The 21,110-nt window shown below is 44.4% G+C and overlaps 1 protein-coding gene across 1 annotated transcript; it reads left to right on the top strand.

The window, feature by feature from the left end:
* The first annotated feature begins 456 nt into the window (after positions 1 to 456).
* Positions 457 to 20,529, top strand: LOC140372124 (zinc finger protein RFP-like). The gene is made up of 9 exons (XM_072459409.1): positions 457 to 469; positions 1,183 to 1,420; positions 11,046 to 11,397; positions 12,797 to 12,892; positions 14,486 to 14,719; positions 17,875 to 18,022; positions 18,280 to 18,371; positions 19,569 to 19,691; positions 20,113 to 20,529. The coding sequence occupies exons 1-9, from the start codon at positions 457 to 459 to the stop codon at positions 20,512 to 20,514; spliced, it is 1,698 nt and encodes a 565-aa protein (XP_072315510.1). The 3' UTR covers positions 20,515 to 20,529.
* Positions 20,530 to 21,110: the final 581 nt, after the last annotated feature.

Below are 21,110 nucleotides of genomic sequence, written 5' to 3'. Positions count from 1 at the left end.
TGTGTGTGTGAGTGTGTGTGTGTGTGTGTGTGTGTGTGTGTGTGTGAGTGTGTGTGTGTGAGTGTGTGAGTGTGTGTGTGTGTGTGTGTGTGAGTGTGTGAGTGTGTGTGTGTGTGTGTGTGTGTGTGTGTGAGTGTGTGTGAGTGTGTGTGTGTGTGTGTGTGAGTGTGTGAGTGTGTGTGTGTGTGTGTGTGTGTGTGTGTGTGAGTGTGTGTGTGTGAGTGTGTGTGAGTGTGTGTGTGTGAGTGTGTGAGTGTGTGTGTGTGAGTGTGTGTGTGTGTGTGTGTGTGTGAGTGTGTGAGTGTGTGTGAGTGTGTGTGTGTGTGTGTGAGTGTGTGTGAGTGTGTGTGGGTGTGTGTGGGTGTGTGTGACTCACCTGAGCAGGGAGGGGGCAGGTGTATTAAAGCCTCTGTAAACAGCGTCCCCCTGACACTGTTTTTGAAGCAAACCGTCGTCATGTCGACTCAAGGTAAGAAGACAACGTTTGTGTGCTTTATTATCTCCTCAGTTTGCAAACACTGGCAGAAGGATTTTTGAATTTTTATTCTCTCATATATTAAATTGACGCTGCAGCTTTTGTTACTCACATTCAAAGTATGGTTAGAATACTATGGAACAATTGAGTGTAAAATGTGTGTGTAATAGTTTTATGCGGCGCTCACAGCGATGATTATGACTCAGAAGAAGTGAGAATCAGAAGTGTTTAAGTCGAGACAAACTGCACATATTTATGACGTATCGTGCCGTTTAGTATTTAGTGTTCTATGTTTTTGTTGTCTGTGTTGCACCAGGACAAGTTCCTATGTCTGTGAATTTTGTTTATGACAAATGGCAATAAACCCGATTTTGATTCTGATTCTGATTCTAATATTTGGGGCAATTAAATCTGAAAATTGACACAGCCAAGTTTACATTTTGTTTATTTGTTCACATATTAGAGCAGTTTGGACTAAACGTAGGGTCAGGATTAGTAAATCCAGCCTTATAATGACCTGAAATAGCTATTTTTATTTGTATTTATTTATTTATTATGTATTTTTTAAAATATCTTGTTGTTAGCATGTTCACAAGATTAGCTTGCGTTGTTCAGGCTAACGTTTGTCTCCCATTTTCATGCATTGAACCCGATTTAAACACAACGACATAATAATCATCTCATATCCTGTGTTTGGCGTGTTGCAGGGACGGTCAGCGTGAGCTCGGGGTGGTTCGAGGAGCAGTTCAAGTGCTGCATCTGCCTGGACATTTACAGTGACCCGGTGACCACGCCCTGCGGCCACAACTTCTGCCTGGACTGCATCGAGGGCTACTGGGAGACCAAGGCCCGCTCCGAGTGTCCGCTGTGCAAAGAGACGTTCAGCAGCCGCCCGGCGCTGCGCATCAACCACGGCTTTGTGCAGATCATCCAGCACTTTCAGAGGTGAGAACAAGCCATGAACACGTCATGAACACGTCATGAACACGCCATGAACACGTCATGAACACGCCATGAACACGTCATGAACACGTCATGAACACGTCATGAACACGCCATGAACACGTCATGAACACGTCATGAACACGTCATGAACACGCCATGAACACGTCATGAACACGCCATGAACACGTCATGAACACGTCATGAACACGTCATGAACACGTCATGAACACGCCATGAACACGCCATGAACACGTCATGAACACGTCATGAACACGTCATGAACACGCCATGAACACGCCATGAACACGTCATGAACACGCCATGAACACGTCATGAACACGTCATGAACACGTCATGAACACGCCATGAACACGCCATGAACACGTCATGAACATGCCATGAACAAGTCATGTACACATCATGAACACGTCATGAACACGCCATGAACACGCCATGAACACGCCATGAACACGCCATGGACACGTCTTGAACACGCCATGAACACGCCATGAACACATCATGAACACGTCATGAACACGCCATGAACACGCCATGAACACGTCATGAACACGCCATGAACACGCGATGAACACGTCATGAACACGCCATGAACACGTCATGAACACGCCATGAACACGCCATGAACACGTCATGAACACGTCATGAACACGCCATGAACACGTCATGAACACGTCATGAACACGCCATGAACACGTCATGAACACGCCATGAACACGTCATGAACACGCCATGAACACGTCATGAACACGCCATGAACACGCCATGAACACGTCATGAACACGCCATGAACACGTCATGAACACGTCATGAACACGTCATGAACACGCCATGAACACGCCATGAACACGTCATGAACACGCCATGAACACGTCATGAACACATCATGAACACGTCATGAACACGCCATGAACACGCCATGAACACGCCATGGACACGTCATGAACACGCCATGAACACGCCATGAACACATCATGAACACGTCATGAACACGCCATGAACACGCCATGAACACGTCATGAACACGTCATGAACACGCGATGAACACGTCATGAACACGCCATGAACACGTCATGAACACGCCATGAACACGCCATGAACACGTCATGAACACGTCATGAACACGCCATGAACACGCCATGAACACGCCATGAACACGCCATGAACACGTCATGAACACATCATGAACACGTCATGAACACGCCATGAACACGCCATGAACACGCCATGGACACGTCATGAACACGCCATGAACACGCCATGAACACATCATGAACACGTCATGAACACGCCATGAACACGCCATGAACACGTCATGAACACGTCATGAACACGCGATGAACACGTCATGAACACGCCATGAACACGTCATGAACACGCCATGAACACGCCATGAACACGTCATGAACACGCCATGAACACGCCATGAACACGTCATGAACACGTCATGAACACGCCATGAACACGTCATGAACACGCCATGAACACGCCATGAACACGTCATGAACACGCCATGAACACGTCATGAACACGTCATGAACACGTCATGAACACGCCATGAACACGCCATGAACACACCATGAACACGTCATGAACACGCCATGAACACGCCATGAACACGTCATGAACACGCCATGAACACGCCATGAACACGTCATGAACACGTCATGAACACGTCATGAACACGCCATGAACACGCCATGAACACGTCATGAACACGTCATGAACACGTCATGAACACGCCATGAACACGTCATGAACACGTCATGAACACGTCATGAACACGCCATGAACACGCCATGAACACGTCATGAACACGCCATGAACACGCCATGAACACGCCATGAACACGTCATGAACACGTCATGAACACGCCATGAACACGTCATGAACACGTCATGAACACTCCATGAACACGCCATGAACACGTCATGAACACGTCATGAACACGCCATGAACACGCCATGAACACGTCATGAACACGCCATGAACACGTCATGAACACGCCATGAACACGCCATGAACACGTCATGAACACGTCATGAACACGCCATGAACACGTCATGAACACGCCATGAACACGCAATGAACACGTCATGAACACGCCTTGAACACGTCATGAAAACGTCATGAACACGTCATGCAGCACTTTCAGAGGCAAGAACACGTCATGCACACGTCATGAACACGTCATGAACACGTCATGAACACGCCATGAACACGTCATGCACACGTCATGCAGCACTTTCAGAGGCAAGAACACGCCATGAACACGTCATGCACACGTCATGCAGCACTTTCAAAGGCAAGAACATGTCATGCACACGTCATGAACATTTCATGAACACGTCATGAACACGTCATGCAGCACTTTCAGAGGTGAGAACACCTCATGAACACGTCATGAACACATCATGAACATGTCATGAACACGTCATGCAGCACTTTCAGAGGTGAGAACACGTCATGAACACATCATGAACACGTCATGCAGCACTTTCAGAGGTGAGAACACGTCATGAACACGTCATGAACACGTCATGCAGCACTTTCAGAGGTGAGAACACGTCATGAACACGTCATGAACACGTCATGCAGCACTTTCAGAGGTGAGAACAAGCCATGAACACGTCATGAACACGTCATGAACACGCCATGAACACGCCATGAACACGTCATGAACACGTCATGAACACGCCATGAACACGCCATGAACACGTCATGAACACGTCATGAACACGCCATGAACACCTCATGAACACGCCATGAACACGTCATGAACACGTCATGAACACGCCATGAACACGCCATGAACACGTCATGAACACGTCATGAACACGTCATGAACACGCCATGAACACGTCATGAACACGTCATGAACACGTCATGAACACGCCATGAACACGCCATAAACACGTCATGAACACGCCATGAACACGACATGAACACGCCATGAACACGTCATGAACACGTCATGAACACGCCATGAACACGTCATGAACACGTCATGAACACGTCATGAACACCTCATGAACACGCCATGAACACGTCATGAACACGTCATGAACACGCCATGAACACGCCATGAACACGCCATGAACACGTCATGAACACGCCATGAACACTCCATGAACACGTCATGAACACGTCATGAACACGCCATGAACACGCCATAAACACGTCATGAACACGCCATGAACACGCCATGAACACGTCATGAACACGCCATGAACACGCCATGAACACGTCATGAACACGCAATGAACACGTCATGAACACGCCATGAACACGTCATGAACACGCCATGAACATGCCATGAACACGTCATGAACATGCCTTGAACACATCATGAACATGTCATGCAGCACTTTCAGAGGCAAGAACACGTCATGCACACGTCATGAACACGTCATGAACACGTCATGAACACGTCATGAACACGCCATGAACACGTCATGCACACGTCATGCAGCACTTTCAAAGGCAAGAACATGTCATGCACACGTCATGAACACGTCATGAACACGTCATGAACACGTCATGCAGCACTTTCAGAGGTGAGAACACCTCATGAACACGTCATGAACACATCATGAACATGTCATGAACACGTCATGCAGCACTTTCAGAGGTGAGAACACGTCATGAACACGTCATGAACACGTCATGAACACATCATGCAGCACTTTCAGAGGTGAGAACACGTCATGAACACGTCATGAACACGTCATGCAGCACTTTCAGAGGCAAGAAAACGTCATGAACATGTCATGCAGCACTTTCAGAGGTGAGAACACGTCATGAACACATCATGAACACGTCATGCAGCACTTTCAGAGGTGAGAACACGTCATGAACATGTCATGAACACGTCATGAACACGTCATGAACACGTCATGCAGCACTTTCAGAGGTGAGAACACGTTATGAACACGTCATGCAGCACTTTCAGAGTTAAGAACACGTCATGAACACGTCATGCAGCACTTTCAGAGGCAAGAACACGTTATGAACACGTCATGCAGCACTTTCAGAGGCAAGAACACGTCATGAACACGTCATGAACACGTCATGCAGCACTTTCAGAGGCAAGAACACGTTATGAACACGTCATGCAGCACTTTCAGAGGCAAGAACACGTCATGAACACGTCATGCAGCACTTTCAGAGGCAAGAAAACGTTATGAACACGTCATGCAGCACTTTCAGAGGCAAGAACACGTCATGAACACGTCATGAACACGTCATGCAGCACTTTCAGAGGCAAGAACACGTTATGAACACGTCATGCAGCACTTTCAGAGGCAAGAACACGTCATGAACACGTCATGCAGCACTTTCAGAGGCAAGAACACGTTATGAACACGTCATGCAGCACTTTCAGAGGCAAGAACACGTCATGAACACGTCATGAACACGTCATGCAGCACTTTCAGAGGCAAGAACACGTTATGAACACGTCATGCAGCACTTTCAGAGGCAAGAACACGTCATGAACACGTCATGCAGCACTTTCAGAGGCAAGAAAACGTTATGAACACGTCATGCAGCACTTTCAGAGGCAAGAACACGTCATGAACACGTCATGAACACGTCATGCAGCACTTTCAGAGGCAAGAACACGTTATGAACACGTCATGCAGCACTTTCAGAGGCAAGAACACGTCATGAACACGTCATGAACACGTCATGCAGCACTTTCAGAGGCAAGAACACGTTATGAACACGTCATGCAGCACTTTCAGAGGCAAGAACACGTTATGAACACGTCATGAACACGTCATGCAGCACTTTCAGAGGCAAGAACACGTTATGAACACGTCATGCAGCACTTTCAGAGGCAAGAACACGTTATGAACACGTCATGCAGCACTTTCAGAGACAAGAACACGTTATGAACACGTCATGCAGCACTTTCAGAGGTAAGAACACGTTATGAACACGTCATGCAGCACTTTCAGAGTTAAGAACACGTTATGAACACGTCATGCAGCACTTTCAGAGGTAAGAACACGTCATGAACACGTCATGAACACGTCATGAACACGTCATGCAGCACTTTCAGAGGCAAGAACACGTTATGAACACGTCATGCAATACTTTCAGAGGCAAGAACACGTCATGAACACGTTATGAACACGTCATGCAGCACTTTCAGAGGCAAGAACACGTCATGAACACGTCATGCAGCACTTTCAGAGGCAAGAACACGTTATGAACACGTCATGCAGCACTTTCAGAGGCAAGAACACGTCATGAACACGTCATGCAGCACTTTCAGAGGCAAGAACACGTCATGAACACGCCATGAACACGTCATGAACACGCCATGAACACGCCATGAACACGTCATGAACACGCCATGAACACGTCATGAACACGTCATGAACACGTCATGAACACGCCATGAACACGCCATGAACACACCATGAACACGTCATGAACACGCCATGAACACGCCATGAACACGTCATGAACACGCCATGAACACGCCATGAACACGTCATGAACACGTCATGAACACGTCATGAACACGCCATGAACACGCCATGAACACGTCATGAACACGTCATGAACACGTCATGAACACGCCATGAACACGTCATGAACACGTCATGAACACGTCATGAACACGCCATGAACACGCCATGAACACGTCATGAACACGCCATGAACACGCCATGAACACGCCATGAACACGTCATGAACACGTCATGAACACGCCATGAACACGTCATGAACACGTCATGAACACTCCATGAACACGCCATGAACACGTCATGAACACGTCATGAACACGCCATGAACACGCCATGAACACGTCATGAACACGCCATGAACACGTCATGAACACGCCATGAACACGCCATGAACACGTCATGAACACGTCATGAACACGCCATGAACACGTCATGAACACGCCATGAACACGCAATGAACACGTCATGAACACGCCTTGAACACGTCATGAAAACGTCATGAACACGTCATGCAGCACTTTCAGAGGCAAGAACACGTCATGCACACGTCATGAACACGTCATGAACACGTCATGAACACGCCATGAACACGTCATGCACACGTCATGCAGCACTTTCAGAGGCAAGAACACGCCATGAACACGTCATGCACACGTCATGCAGCACTTTCAAAGGCAAGAACATGTCATGCACACGTCATGAACATTTCATGAACACGTCATGAACACGTCATGCAGCACTTTCAGAGGTGAGAACACCTCATGAACACGTCATGAACACATCATGAACATGTCATGAACACGTCATGCAGCACTTTCAGAGGTGAGAACACGTCATGAACACATCATGAACACGTCATGCAGCACTTTCAGAGGTGAGAACACGTCATGAACACGTCATGAACACGTCATGCAGCACTTTCAGAGGTGAGAACACGTCATGAACACGTCATGAACACGTCATGCAGCACTTTCAGAGGTGAGAACAAGCCATGAACACGTCATGAACACGTCATGAACACGCCATGAACACGCCATGAACACGTCATGAACACGTCATGAACACGCCATGAACACGCCATGAACACGTCATGAACACGTCATGAACACGCCATGAACACCTCATGAACACGCCATGAACACGTCATGAACACGTCATGAACACGCCATGAACACGCCATGAACACGTCATGAACACGTCATGAACACGTCATGAACACGCCATGAACACGTCATGAACACGTCATGAACACGTCATGAACACGCCATGAACACGCCATAAACACGTCATGAACACGCCATGAACACGACATGAACACGCCATGAACACGTCATGAACACGTCATGAACACGCCATGAACACGTCATGAACACGTCATGAACACGTCATGAACACCTCATGAACACGCCATGAACACGTCATGAACACGTCATGAACACGCCATGAACACGCCATGAACACGCCATGAACACGTCATGAACACGCCATGAACACTCCATGAACACGTCATGAACACGTCATGAACACGCCATGAACACGCCATAAACACGTCATGAACACGCCATGAACACGCCATGAACACGTCATGAACACGCCATGAACACGCCATGAACACGTCATGAACACGCAATGAACACGTCATGAACACGCCATGAACACGTCATGAACACGCCATGAACATGCCATGAACACGTCATGAACATGCCTTGAACACATCATGAACATGTCATGCAGCACTTTCAGAGGCAAGAACACGTCATGCACACGTCATGAACACGTCATGAACACGTCATGAACACGTCATGAACACGCCATGAACACGTCATGCACACGTCATGCAGCACTTTCAAAGGCAAGAACATGTCATGCACACGTCATGAACACGTCATGAACACGTCATGAACACGTCATGCAGCACTTTCAGAGGTGAGAACACCTCATGAACACGTCATGAACACATCATGAACATGTCATGAACACGTCATGCAGCACTTTCAGAGGTGAGAACACGTCATGAACACGTCATGAACACGTCATGAACACATCATGCAGCACTTTCAGAGGTGAGAACACGTCATGAACACGTCATGAACACGTCATGCAGCACTTTCAGAGGCAAGAAAACGTCATGAACATGTCATGCAGCACTTTCAGAGGTGAGAACACGTCATGAACACATCATGAACACGTCATGCAGCACTTTCAGAGGTGAGAACACGTCATGAACATGTCATGAACACGTCATGAACACGTCATGAACACGTCATGCAGCACTTTCAGAGGTGAGAACACGTTATGAACACGTCATGCAGCACTTTCAGAGTTAAGAACACGTCATGAACACGTCATGCAGCACTTTCAGAGGCAAGAACACGTTATGAACACGTCATGCAGCACTTTCAGAGGCAAGAACACGTCATGAACACGTCATGAACACGTCATGCAGCACTTTCAGAGGCAAGAACACGTTATGAACACGTCATGCAGCACTTTCAGAGGCAAGAACACGTCATGAACACGTCATGCAGCACTTTCAGAGGCAAGAAAACGTTATGAACACGTCATGCAGCACTTTCAGAGGCAAGAACACGTCATGAACACGTCATGAACACGTCATGCAGCACTTTCAGAGGCAAGAACACGTTATGAACACGTCATGCAGCACTTTCAGAGGCAAGAACACGTCATGAACACGTCATGCAGCACTTTCAGAGGCAAGAACACGTTATGAACACGTCATGCAGCACTTTCAGAGGCAAGAACACGTCATGAACACGTCATGAACACGTCATGCAGCACTTTCAGAGGCAAGAACACGTTATGAACACGTCATGCAGCACTTTCAGAGGCAAGAACACGTCATGAACACGTCATGCAGCACTTTCAGAGGCAAGAAAACGTTATGAACACGTCATGCAGCACTTTCAGAGGCAAGAACACGTCATGAACACGTCATGAACACGTCATGCAGCACTTTCAGAGGCAAGAACACGTTATGAACACGTCATGCAGCACTTTCAGAGGCAAGAACACGTCATGAACACGTCATGAACACGTCATGCAGCACTTTCAGAGGCAAGAACACGTTATGAACACGTCATGCAGCACTTTCAGAGGCAAGAACACGTTATGAACACGTCATGAACACGTCATGCAGCACTTTCAGAGGCAAGAACACGTTATGAACACGTCATGCAGCACTTTCAGAGGCAAGAACACGTTATGAACACGTCATGCAGCACTTTCAGAGACAAGAACACGTTATGAACACGTCATGCAGCACTTTCAGAGGTAAGAACACGTTATGAACACGTCATGCAGCACTTTCAGAGTTAAGAACACGTTATGAACACGTCATGCAGCACTTTCAGAGGTAAGAACACGTCATGAACACGTCATGAACACGTCATGAACACGTCATGCAGCACTTTCAGAGGCAAGAACACGTTATGAACACGTCATGCAATACTTTCAGAGGCAAGAACACGTCATGAACACGTTATGAACACGTCATGCAGCACTTTCAGAGGCAAGAACACGTCATGAACACGTCATGCAGCACTTTCAGAGGCAAGAACACGTTATGAACACGTCATGCAGCACTTTCAGAGGCAAGAACACGTCATGAACACGTCATGCAGCACTTTCAGAGGCAAGAACACGTCATGAACACGTCATGCAATACTTTCAGAGGCAAGAACACGTTATGAACACGTCATGCAGCACTTTCAGAGTTAAGAACATGTCATGAACACGTCAGCGTCAGACGTAAGAAAAGATCTCACCCACGGGAGTATTTGGTTTCACTTGGGACTTCTCTTCTTTGTTTACTATCAACCCTGTAATGGACTATCTACATCCCATCTTGTCCTTAGGGTGAACCAGTTTTTGTCCTGGTTTAAAATAATCAGGAATTTCGTGTTGCCCAAAAATCCTTTGCAGTTTTTCCGACGGTCCCGAGACATAAATAGACACGTCGTTTAGAGCCGAACATGTTAAACGACATGTTAAAAACATGTCTGTCTGATTTACTGTACACGATACGTTCTGAATATCATAACTGCGAAACAAACGTCTGTCAATGTTGTGAATTGTGAGTGAAAGTCTTGTCCTTCCTGCGTCTCCAGCTCTCTGTCGGGCGAGAGCGACGCCGACCCCAGCGGCTCCAAAGACCCGCCGGACGAGGTTCTGTGCGACGTCTGCCCCGGGCCCCGCCTCGCCGCCGTCCAGTCGTGCCTCGTGTGCCAGGCCTCGTACTGCGACGCGCACCTGGGCCCGCACCGGGGCGACGAGGCCCTGCAGCGGCACCGGCTCACCGACCCGGCCACCTTCCACACCAGCCACCTCTGCCGCAAGCACAGCCAGCCGCTGGAGATGTTCTGCAGGACCGAGCAGACGCCGGTGTGCGCCAGCTGCAGCCGGGGCGAGCACCGGCAGCACCAGGCCGTGCCCATCGACCGCGCCAGCAAGATCGCCAAGGTGAGAGGTCGCAGCTCAGAGCGCCGGGGATCGGAATGTGGCCGAATACGTCACGTTCGGATCAGTTTTCCCTCTTGATGAGTGAAAAACTGTGATAAGTCGACTGTGCAAAGTGAACGTACTTGATCATTGTTCCTGGACTAAAAGAGCCTTTAAAACAGAAACAGCTGTAATATTAAACCAAAATGTCAAAAAAGAATTAACAGTGCCAGATTTTAAAAAATGAAACACTTTATTCGTCAATATTGTCATATTTCAGACTTTAAAAACAAGACCTTTTATAACAAAGACAAACATGTTGTACATTTACTTTCCCACTCTTCAACCGACAAAACAAATATAACTTATTTTTCCCATTTACTTTTGTTATATATGGTTGATTGACTGTCCAGAATCTTTAAGCGTTTGTATAATGTAGATATTATTCCCCTTGAAAATTCTGATTTTTAAACTTTAAAGGGCTACGGTGGTCGCTGCTTTGTTGAATTTCCTGAAATAGGACCTTTTTTAATAATAGACAGTGGTATTATAAATGAAAATGTAAAAAAGAATAAAAAATGCCAGATTGTCATTAGTAACACCACTTTATTCATCAATATGTCAATCTAGAAGCCTTAAGTCGCCATATTTCAACCTGTAGTTGGTTAAAAATTGCATGTAAAAGTCTAGGAATAGCAGTCCTCCCAGAATGAGCTCAGCATCTAACGTTCTGAGCCTGAAGATGTCACGGCGCTTTAATCCCTCAGATAAATGCGACTTTTCTGAACCAGTCACAGTTTGTAAAGAGTCAAGAGTGTCCAGAACCAAACGCTACAACGAGCGTCGAAGCCGGACGCTCGTTAGCAACGGTCAGCGAGACAAAACCTGACTTTTCCTGAACAGTTTTAGAACGTTTTTTGAGCTTTATCAGAACAAAACCACGTAAAGAAAGTAGTTTGTGTTGAAAATGGCACTGTATTGTCTAAAAACAAGTGGTATTAAGCCCTTTTTTTTATATAAAGTATTGTTTTTTTGAGTATTACCATATTATCATTCTTTCAGGCACTTTATTTGCAAGATATTAAGCCAAAACCTTCATTGTTTTGGTTTTAGATAAGATAAGAGAACCTGAATTTGTCCCGCGCTGAGGAAATTCAAGATCAGATTAAATAATGACCTCGACATGAGTTGTTTTTAGGACGTTTTGCCGATGAAAACAAAGAAAAGTGCAATCCAACATTTAGGGACTAAAATCGATCCAAAAAAAAGCAGCGACTCCGGTACTTTCCATGTTATTCCTTTACCAACGTCCTTTTCTATCCTTATCGTTAATTATTGTGTGGTTCTCTTCCGCGGTGCAGCGTTCAGAACGTCCTGGTCCTGATGGATCTGGTGTAGCTCATGTTCTGTTGTTCCGCAGACGTCGCTGAAAGAAACCAAGGCTGAGATCAAAAAGATGATCAAAGCCAGAATGCGCAAAACCGAGGAGATCCAGCAGAACGTTGACGCCAGCAAAGTGAGTGTGGAAGCTGCGAGGGGTTTGTGGCAATGTGCGCGTTATTGTGTCCTCTTTTGAAAGTAAAGTGCTCGATTAGATCTCAGAGAAATGAAATAAAATGAAATAAAATGAAATAAAATACAATTAATTCAAATAATATATAATATATAAATAATTATAAATAAATAAGTAAATAAAAATATGAATGGAAAAAAAGACATTTTTAAAGAATGAAATTGATAAAATCAATAAAATCAATAAAATCAATTACAGTGATCCCTCGCTATAACGCGGTTCACTTTTCACGGTCTCGCTGCTTCACGGATTTGCATCATGCATTGTGTTCTGCATTCTGGTAAACAGAAAAGTATCGCCCCCTAGCTGTCAGGCATGAGAAGTGAAACTTAGAGAAGTGAAACTTAAGAAACTAACAAAAGGCACTTGCGGTCGGGTCCAAAAGTCAGCGGAAGATGAAACTATTGCAGAAAAAGTTCAACTTAAAACAACAACAAACGTTTATACAGTATTTTTATTCGTTAAACAAATGCTTGGGCCTGTAAAAAGGTTTTTTTTTCTTGCTTTCAATGTTTTATGGAGTATTTCATTGTATAATAACTGTAAAAAAAATAAAGGTTTCTACTTCACGGATTTCAACTCCCGCGGGTTCATTTTGGAGCGTAACCCCCGCGATAAACGAGGGTTCACTGTAATACATAAATAGAAAAATAAGAAAATGATTTTTAAAAAAATATTAAAAAATAATAATTAAATACAGTTCAATAAATAAAAAATAATGCAATTAATTGATTAATTAAATCAATAAATCAATTAAATAAAACAGATTAGGCACATAATGACAAATAAACAGATAACTTATAAAAAAGACTTATTTTAAAAAATCCAATTAAAAACACCTCTTTTACTCTTAATATAGTTTCAAGAGTGTATTTCTTTCTTTACAAACTTCTTGTCAAGAAATTACACATGAATCAATGCTATTACTTAACAGTCAGAGAACATAATTCAACTTAGAATATTAAACGACACAGAAACGTCAGTCTTTTGTGTGGCTTGCAAGGGAGAGGAAGGCTTAGCCGAGTCAAGATGTTGTAAGCAACCTGAACGACTTTCCAAAATCAATCTCAGCGTTCCTCCCTCTTACAAGTCATTTTATTAAAATCACACATAAAAAGGAGGCGGGTCACATTTCTCATTGGTCAGCTTCACATCAAGGCACTTGTCTTTTATGACTCTTTGGTATTATCTTTAGAGATAAAAACCTTGGTGAATGTTCTACCCATCTGGTCCCCAGGATGGGAGGAACATTCCTCACGGCTGCTTCTACAACATCTTCACACATGTTATTAGAAATACATGCCTTTCCCTCCCCCCAGGCTAATGATGCAGATAACTTTTAACATACAAATATAATCATATATTTACATTTTATCACACTTCTAGACCCAAAAAACTCAATTTATAAATAATAAAACATGAAAATAATGAATAATGGGAAAAGTCAGGGAACTTCCTTCATAAAAATACTCTCAAAAGCACTTTATCATGTGTGACTTACTTTTGCGGTAACAAGTGTCACGTTTGTCCTGGTAGAAACTGACGGGGCAGGAGATGCAGGAGAGCGTCCAGGTCTGCGCCATGTTGATCAGCGCGGTGGAGCAGCAGCAGGCGGCGGTGGTGGAGGAGCTGCAGCGGAGGCAGGACGAGGTGGAGGAGAAGGCCAACGAGCTGCTGAGCCAACTGCAGATGGAGATCAAGGAGCTGCAGACGAGAGGCAGCGAGATCCTCAACCTGGAAACCACACAGAACCACCTGCATCTGTTACAGGTAAGATCCTCGGCCTGGACACCACACGGAGCCACCTCATGTGAGCGCCTGGTCCTCCCCCACCTCAAGTCCTTCACCTCCCCCCCTGCTGGACCCCCTGCAGTTCACCTACAGAGCCAACAGGTCTGTGGACGACACCATCAACCTGGCTCTCCACTTCACCTGCAGCACCTGGACTCCCCGGGAACCTACGTCAGGATCCTGTTTGTGGACTTCAGCTCTGCATCAACACCACCTCCTGCTCTGCTCCAGGACAAGCTCTCCCAGCTCAACGTGTCTGACTCCACCTGCAGGGGGAGCGCCGACTTCCTGACGGATCTGAGGCAGTTCGTGCGGTTGGAGAAGAATGTCTCAGACACTGGGACAATCAGCACAGGAGCTCCACAGGGATGTGCACTTTCTCCCCTGCTCTTCTCCCTGTACAAACTGCTGCACCTCCAGCCACGCCTCTGTAAAACTGATCAAGATTGCGGACAACACCACCCTCATCGCCATGACGACACCACCCTCATCGGGCTCATCTCGGATGGGGATGAGTCTGTCTACAGGAGGAGATGGACCGGCTGGTGCAGCGGTAACAACCTGGAGCTCAACGCCCAGAAGACACAGACAGAGATGATCGTGGACTTCAGGAAAGCAGCTGAGGAAAGACAAGCTGCCAGAGGAAATGATGGAGCAGTTCTACACGGCCATCATCGAGTCCATCCTCACCTCCATCACCTCCTCCATCACCTCCTCCATCACCTCCTCCATCGCCGTGTGGTACGCTGGAGCCACAGCCAGGGACAAACAGAGACTACAGCGCCCTCTGCTGAGAAGGTGATCGGCTGCAGACTTCATCTCTGCAGGACTCTGGACGAGCAGGTCGGATCACAGCCAACCCTTCTCACCCTGGACACTTCTTAAACACTGTCACTTTAACCATCATTTAATCACTCACCGTTCACTTTCTGCACTACATATGTGAATTCAACTGTACATTTGTACACATAGTAAGCCTATTTTTATTCATCATCCCAGATTTTAATTGTTCTTTTTTTGACTTATTCATTCTGAGTTCTGATGTTTGTGAATTCTGTTCAGTGACAATGGAAATAAACCTTTTCTGATTGTGATTCTGTTACAGGTACAAGTCTGATCCATGTAAGAGGAATAATCACAATAACAATACTATCGATAATAATCAAAGTAATAGTAATAATAAAAATAACAATACAAATAATAATTGGAATTCATCATTTTATTGTAATTTTTATTAGTATTTACAAAAAAGAAAATTAAGTATAATCCAATCTTACAGTTATCTGTTTACGAGGCCCGCACAGGAAATAAATTATGATATTAAAATTGATTGATTTGTTTATTTATTTATTGTATTATTTATTTTCTATATCTCAAATACGATCTGGTATTAAGTCATATTTATCTTGATTTTATTATATTTTAAAATACATAAAATACAGTTTGTCTTATTTCAGGAGGTGGAGCATTTTTTATTCACAAATATCCTTGTTTTGGAAGCTTTCAGTCAGCTCATTTCAACATATATTCAGTCAAAAATGTATGTAAAAAGTCTCAATATTGAATAATAATGATTGTAAGTGACGGCTCTAAAATAAAACAGTTGATGAATCGAGTTTGTGCAACATTTACATTTAACATTTACATTTAACATTTACATTTAACATTTAACATTTACATTTACATTTACATTTAACATTTACATTTAACATTTACATTTACATTTACATTTAACATTTACATTTAACATTTACATTTACATTTACATTTACATTTAACATTTAACATTTACATTTAACATTTACATTTAACATTTACATTTACATTTACATTTACATTTAACATTTACATTTACATTTAACATTTAACATTTACATTTACATTTAACATTTACATTTAACATTTAACATTTACATTTAACATTTACATTTAACATTTACATTTACATTTACATTTACATTTACATTTAACATATACATTTAATATTTACATTTACATTTAACATTTACATTTAATATTTACATTTAACATTTACATTTAACATTTAACATTTACATTTAACATTTACATTTAACATTTACATTTACATTTAACATTTACATTTAACATTTACATTTACATTTACATTTAACATATACATTTAATATTTACATTTACATTTAACATTTACATTTAATATTTACATTTAACATTTACATTTAACATTTACATTTAACATTTAACATTTACATTTAACATTTACATTTAACATTTCACATTTAACATTTACATTTCACATTTACATTTACATTTAACATTTACATTTAACATTTAACATTTACATTTAACATTTACATTTACATTTAACATTTACATTTACATTTAACATTTAACATTTACATTTAACATTTACATTTAACATTTACATTTAACATTTACATTTACATTTAATATTTACATTTAACATTAACATTTACATTTACATTTAACATTTATAAAAATAGGACGATTAAACAACTTCACACTTCATATTTCATATTTCACTCCAGGTGTAAATGGTTGATACTAATACAGACGAAGGCAAACTCTGGCCCGCCAAACATGCCAAGTCATATTTTTTGGGGCTTTATTAGAAGTAATGGAGAGAGAGAAGGGAGGACATGCAGTAAATGAGTCGGGATTCAAATTCATTTGACCTTTACCGCCTGGTAACGCCCGCATTTCCCCAAGAGATAGCGCACTTTGACCTTTCTGTCGACCTCTTCTTCTCTGTTAAGCTTTTCCCAACGAGCTTCTTCTTCTTCTGTAAAAACATGCTAATGTCACGTCGGATGATCACCAGATTTAACGTGAAAAAACGTTGTGCTGCTGAAAAGAATCCAGGACAAAGTGAAAGAGGAAAACCCTGAGCAGGATGTTCTTTTCCTTCACTGTTTCATCATGAATCACTGTGTGAGTCTACACTGCAGCTGAACCATTCCCCTCGTAAAACTTGTGAACTTTACACGCGCAGAGGGGACTCCAGCATGGTCACACCCTCCATCCGTCCCTGGCCCGGCCCCTCGCTCAAACTTTAGAACCCACTGTGGCCCTCGAGTCCAAAGGTTTGCCCAACCCCCGTTCTAATGCCTCCATTGTTGTTGTTTTCTCCGCAGAGTTTTCCTTCCTTGAGCAAATTGCCTCCGACGAGAGACTGGAGCGGCGTGAGGGTTCATCCCGACCACTGCTCGGGCGCGCTGCGAGAGGCCGCCGAGAAGCTGACGCAAATCTGCCGGAAGCTGAGCGAGAAGCTGATGGAGGAAGGTTTGTTGACGGAGACTGCGACGTGTTTGAGTCGTGTTTGAGTCGTCTTTGAGTCGTGTTTGAGTCGTGTTTGAGTCGTCTTTGAGTCGTGTTTGAGTCGTGTTTGGGTGGTGTTTGGGTGGTGTTTGGGTGGTGTTTGGGTCGTAATTGGGTGGTGTTTGGGTGGTGTTTGTGTGGTGTTTGGGTCGCCGCTGCAACACTTGGATTGGCAGAGTCAGAGGTAACGTTGGCGCTTGTGTGTGTTTTGTCTGGCGCAGAAGTGGACAGGTTGAAACAGTACGCGCTGAACGTCACGTACGACCCAGAAACCGCCTCGGGGTGGCTGGAGATCTCCGGCGACGGAAAGAAGGTAAATATAACATTAAGGGATTCGACTTTCTTTTCTCTGGCATTAAACACAGCGATTTTGATATTTTAGCTCACTTCTGTTGTGAAAGCAGGACTTTTAGACAAAATCAGACCGCTGTGCTCTGTCTGCATCTAATTATAGTCTCATAATATAGACCTTTTTATGATGGCAAACCTGGAAGAAAGCTCTAAAAGTGTTTCTAATGTCACATAAAGAGTTTGTGAGAGCGAGAAACCTGTGAAACCATCAGAAATATCAATTTATCTTTGTAATGCCCAAAATCACAACAGCAGTTTCCACGAGGGGTGACAGTGAAAAAACAGATTAAACGATGTTCATAGGGACTAGGGATCAATGTCCCAGAGTCCTCTGTCCTTAGATCCTCCTTCTCGGCCGGGAAAAACTACATATAAAATCTACTGATAAAAGTAGAAACCTGGAGGAGTTCCACAGTGAAGGAGAGATCTGACGAATAAAACAGTTCTGTCAGATTTACTGTACATCAATCTGACCCGCTAAACGCTCGACCTCCTACTGTGCTTTTAGAGACTCTTGGCACCACCAGAAGGCTCTACCTCCTACTGTGCTTTTAGAGACTCTTGGCACCACCAGAAGGCCGGCATTCTGAGAGTGAAGAGCTCTGTTTGGATGATATGGTTCTATAGCATCTTTGAGGTGGGATGGGGCCATGTCATTTATGGCTTTGTAGGTCAGGAGGAGGAGTTTAAATTTGATTCTGGACTCGACTGGAGCCAGTGAAGAGACTTCAGCACTGGCGTAATGTGCTCTCTTCTTTTTGTTCCTGTTAGTAATCTTGCTGCTGCATTTTGAACCAGTTGAAAGCTTTTTATGGAGCTTTTAGGACCTGCTGTGAGCAGGAGTTACAGTAGTCTAATCTAGAAGTTACAAATGCATGGATAAGTTTTTCAGCATCACTTTTAGGCCGGATTCTTCTGATTTTATCTATATTGTGCAAATGGAAATAGGCTGTTGTTTTCTTGGTCAAATAAGACTCTGAAGTTTCTTACAGTAGAACTGGACGCTACAGAGTGTGACACAGTGTCTGCTCAGATAAAGCGTCTCGTAGAAACAATGACCTCGAAACCGATCAAAACCCTCAGAAACTGCCAGAAAGGCCGAGGTATCAGCTTTAAAGTGTTCTTCATCTTCTGTTCTAACGGCGCTGGTGTTCCTCAGGTGAACCTCTGCAGTCAGAAGAAGAAGCTCCCGCTCACAGACGGCGCCAAACGCTTCGACTCCTGCGTCTGCGTTTTGGGAAAAGAAAGCGTCGACTCCGGGCGACATTACTGGGTCGTCGAGGTAAGGCGATAAACAGACTTTAATTGTAAGAAGAGTTGTTGGCGTAGCGACGGCACCAGACTAACGAGTAACAGGAAACAGAAAGGGAAAAATGACATTGCTTAAAATTTCTCACATGTTCAAAAATGCGTTGTTTATAGTTTTGGTTTTCTGCGCATATACTGAGCTGTCACAATCGTTCATAGTCAAGATAATGCTAGTCATGCTAATGTTCTTTGAAGTAGAAGAGTTTTGATGCATTTTAATATGAAACATTTTGATCATTAATTTAAAAATCACTGCTATCGCCCACTATTCTCCACAACTGCCCAAAAAGTCTCAAAAAATGCCGGATAAATAAGCGTTCGCCAATGTTCAGACTCAAAATAACCATGTTCAGCTGAAACATCATGTGACTAAAGGGCCGTGTGTTGCGGTTCAGGTCGGGGACAAGACCGACTGGGACGTGGGCGTGGCCCGCGAGTCCGTGGAGAGGAAAGGCTCCATCGCGGTGCGTCCCGACAACGGCTTCTGGTCGATCTGCCGTCGCCGCGGGTGCCTGAGCGCCTGCACCGGCCCCTCGTTGGCGCTGACGCAGGGGCCGGCGCCGCAGAAGGTGGGCGTGTTCGTGGACTACGAGCGCGGCCTGGTCTCGTTCTACGACGCCGCGCTGAAGAGGCACGTCTACAGCTTCACGGGCTGCGAGTTCAGCGCCGCCGTGTGTCCGTACTTCAACCCGTGCGTCCAGGATAACGGCAGAGCGCCCCCGCTGGTGATCTGCGACGTAGCGGAGCGCGGCGGCGAGACGGGACGTGTTGACTCCGTGCTGGGCCAGTTCACATGAAACGAAAACTGGCACAAGGTTCTTCTCCGTGAAATGATCGTTTCACAAAATGCCATTGTTCAAAGACGTTAGAGACCTCAGAGCGCCCCCTACAGGTTGGACGACTCGCGGAACTAGTGAAGTTTTATATATTCAAAATGTTGCTACAATTCATAATCGCAGAAAAGCTCATTCTTTAGGTTTATAATGTCACTTCCTGTTTGTAATCGATGACATCACACTTGGAAATTACCCAGCAAACACTGGGAAAAAAACTCATCTAATGTCGCCATTTTTTTTATTGACAAATCAAAATATATGAGAGTGATTTTATTTTCTCTAATGTTTCGAATGTCAAAAAAGTTGCATTGACCTGGAATGAGTGTCCCTGGTGTGATGTCACTTCCTGTACGAGTGTCCCTGGTGTGATGTCACTTCCTGTACGAGTGTCCCTGGTGTGATGTCACTTCCTGTACGAGTGTCCCTGGTGTGATGTCACTTCCTGTATGAGTGTCCCTGGTGTGATGTCACTTCCTGTACGAGTGTACAGGTGTCCCTGGTGTGATGTCACTTCCTGTATGAGTGTCCCTGGTGTGATGTCACTTCCTGTATGAGTG

The sequence above is a fragment of the Eucyclogobius newberryi genome, unplaced genomic scaffold (assembly GCF_026437365.1).
Source record: "Eucyclogobius newberryi isolate DKJ021-1_F unplaced genomic scaffold, fEucNew1.0.hap1 SCAF_22, whole genome shotgun sequence".
In the NCBI taxonomy this organism is placed as follows: domain Eukaryota; kingdom Metazoa; phylum Chordata; class Actinopteri; order Gobiiformes; family Gobiidae; genus Eucyclogobius; species Eucyclogobius newberryi.
This window is presented reverse-complemented; position numbering and strand designations above follow the sequence as displayed.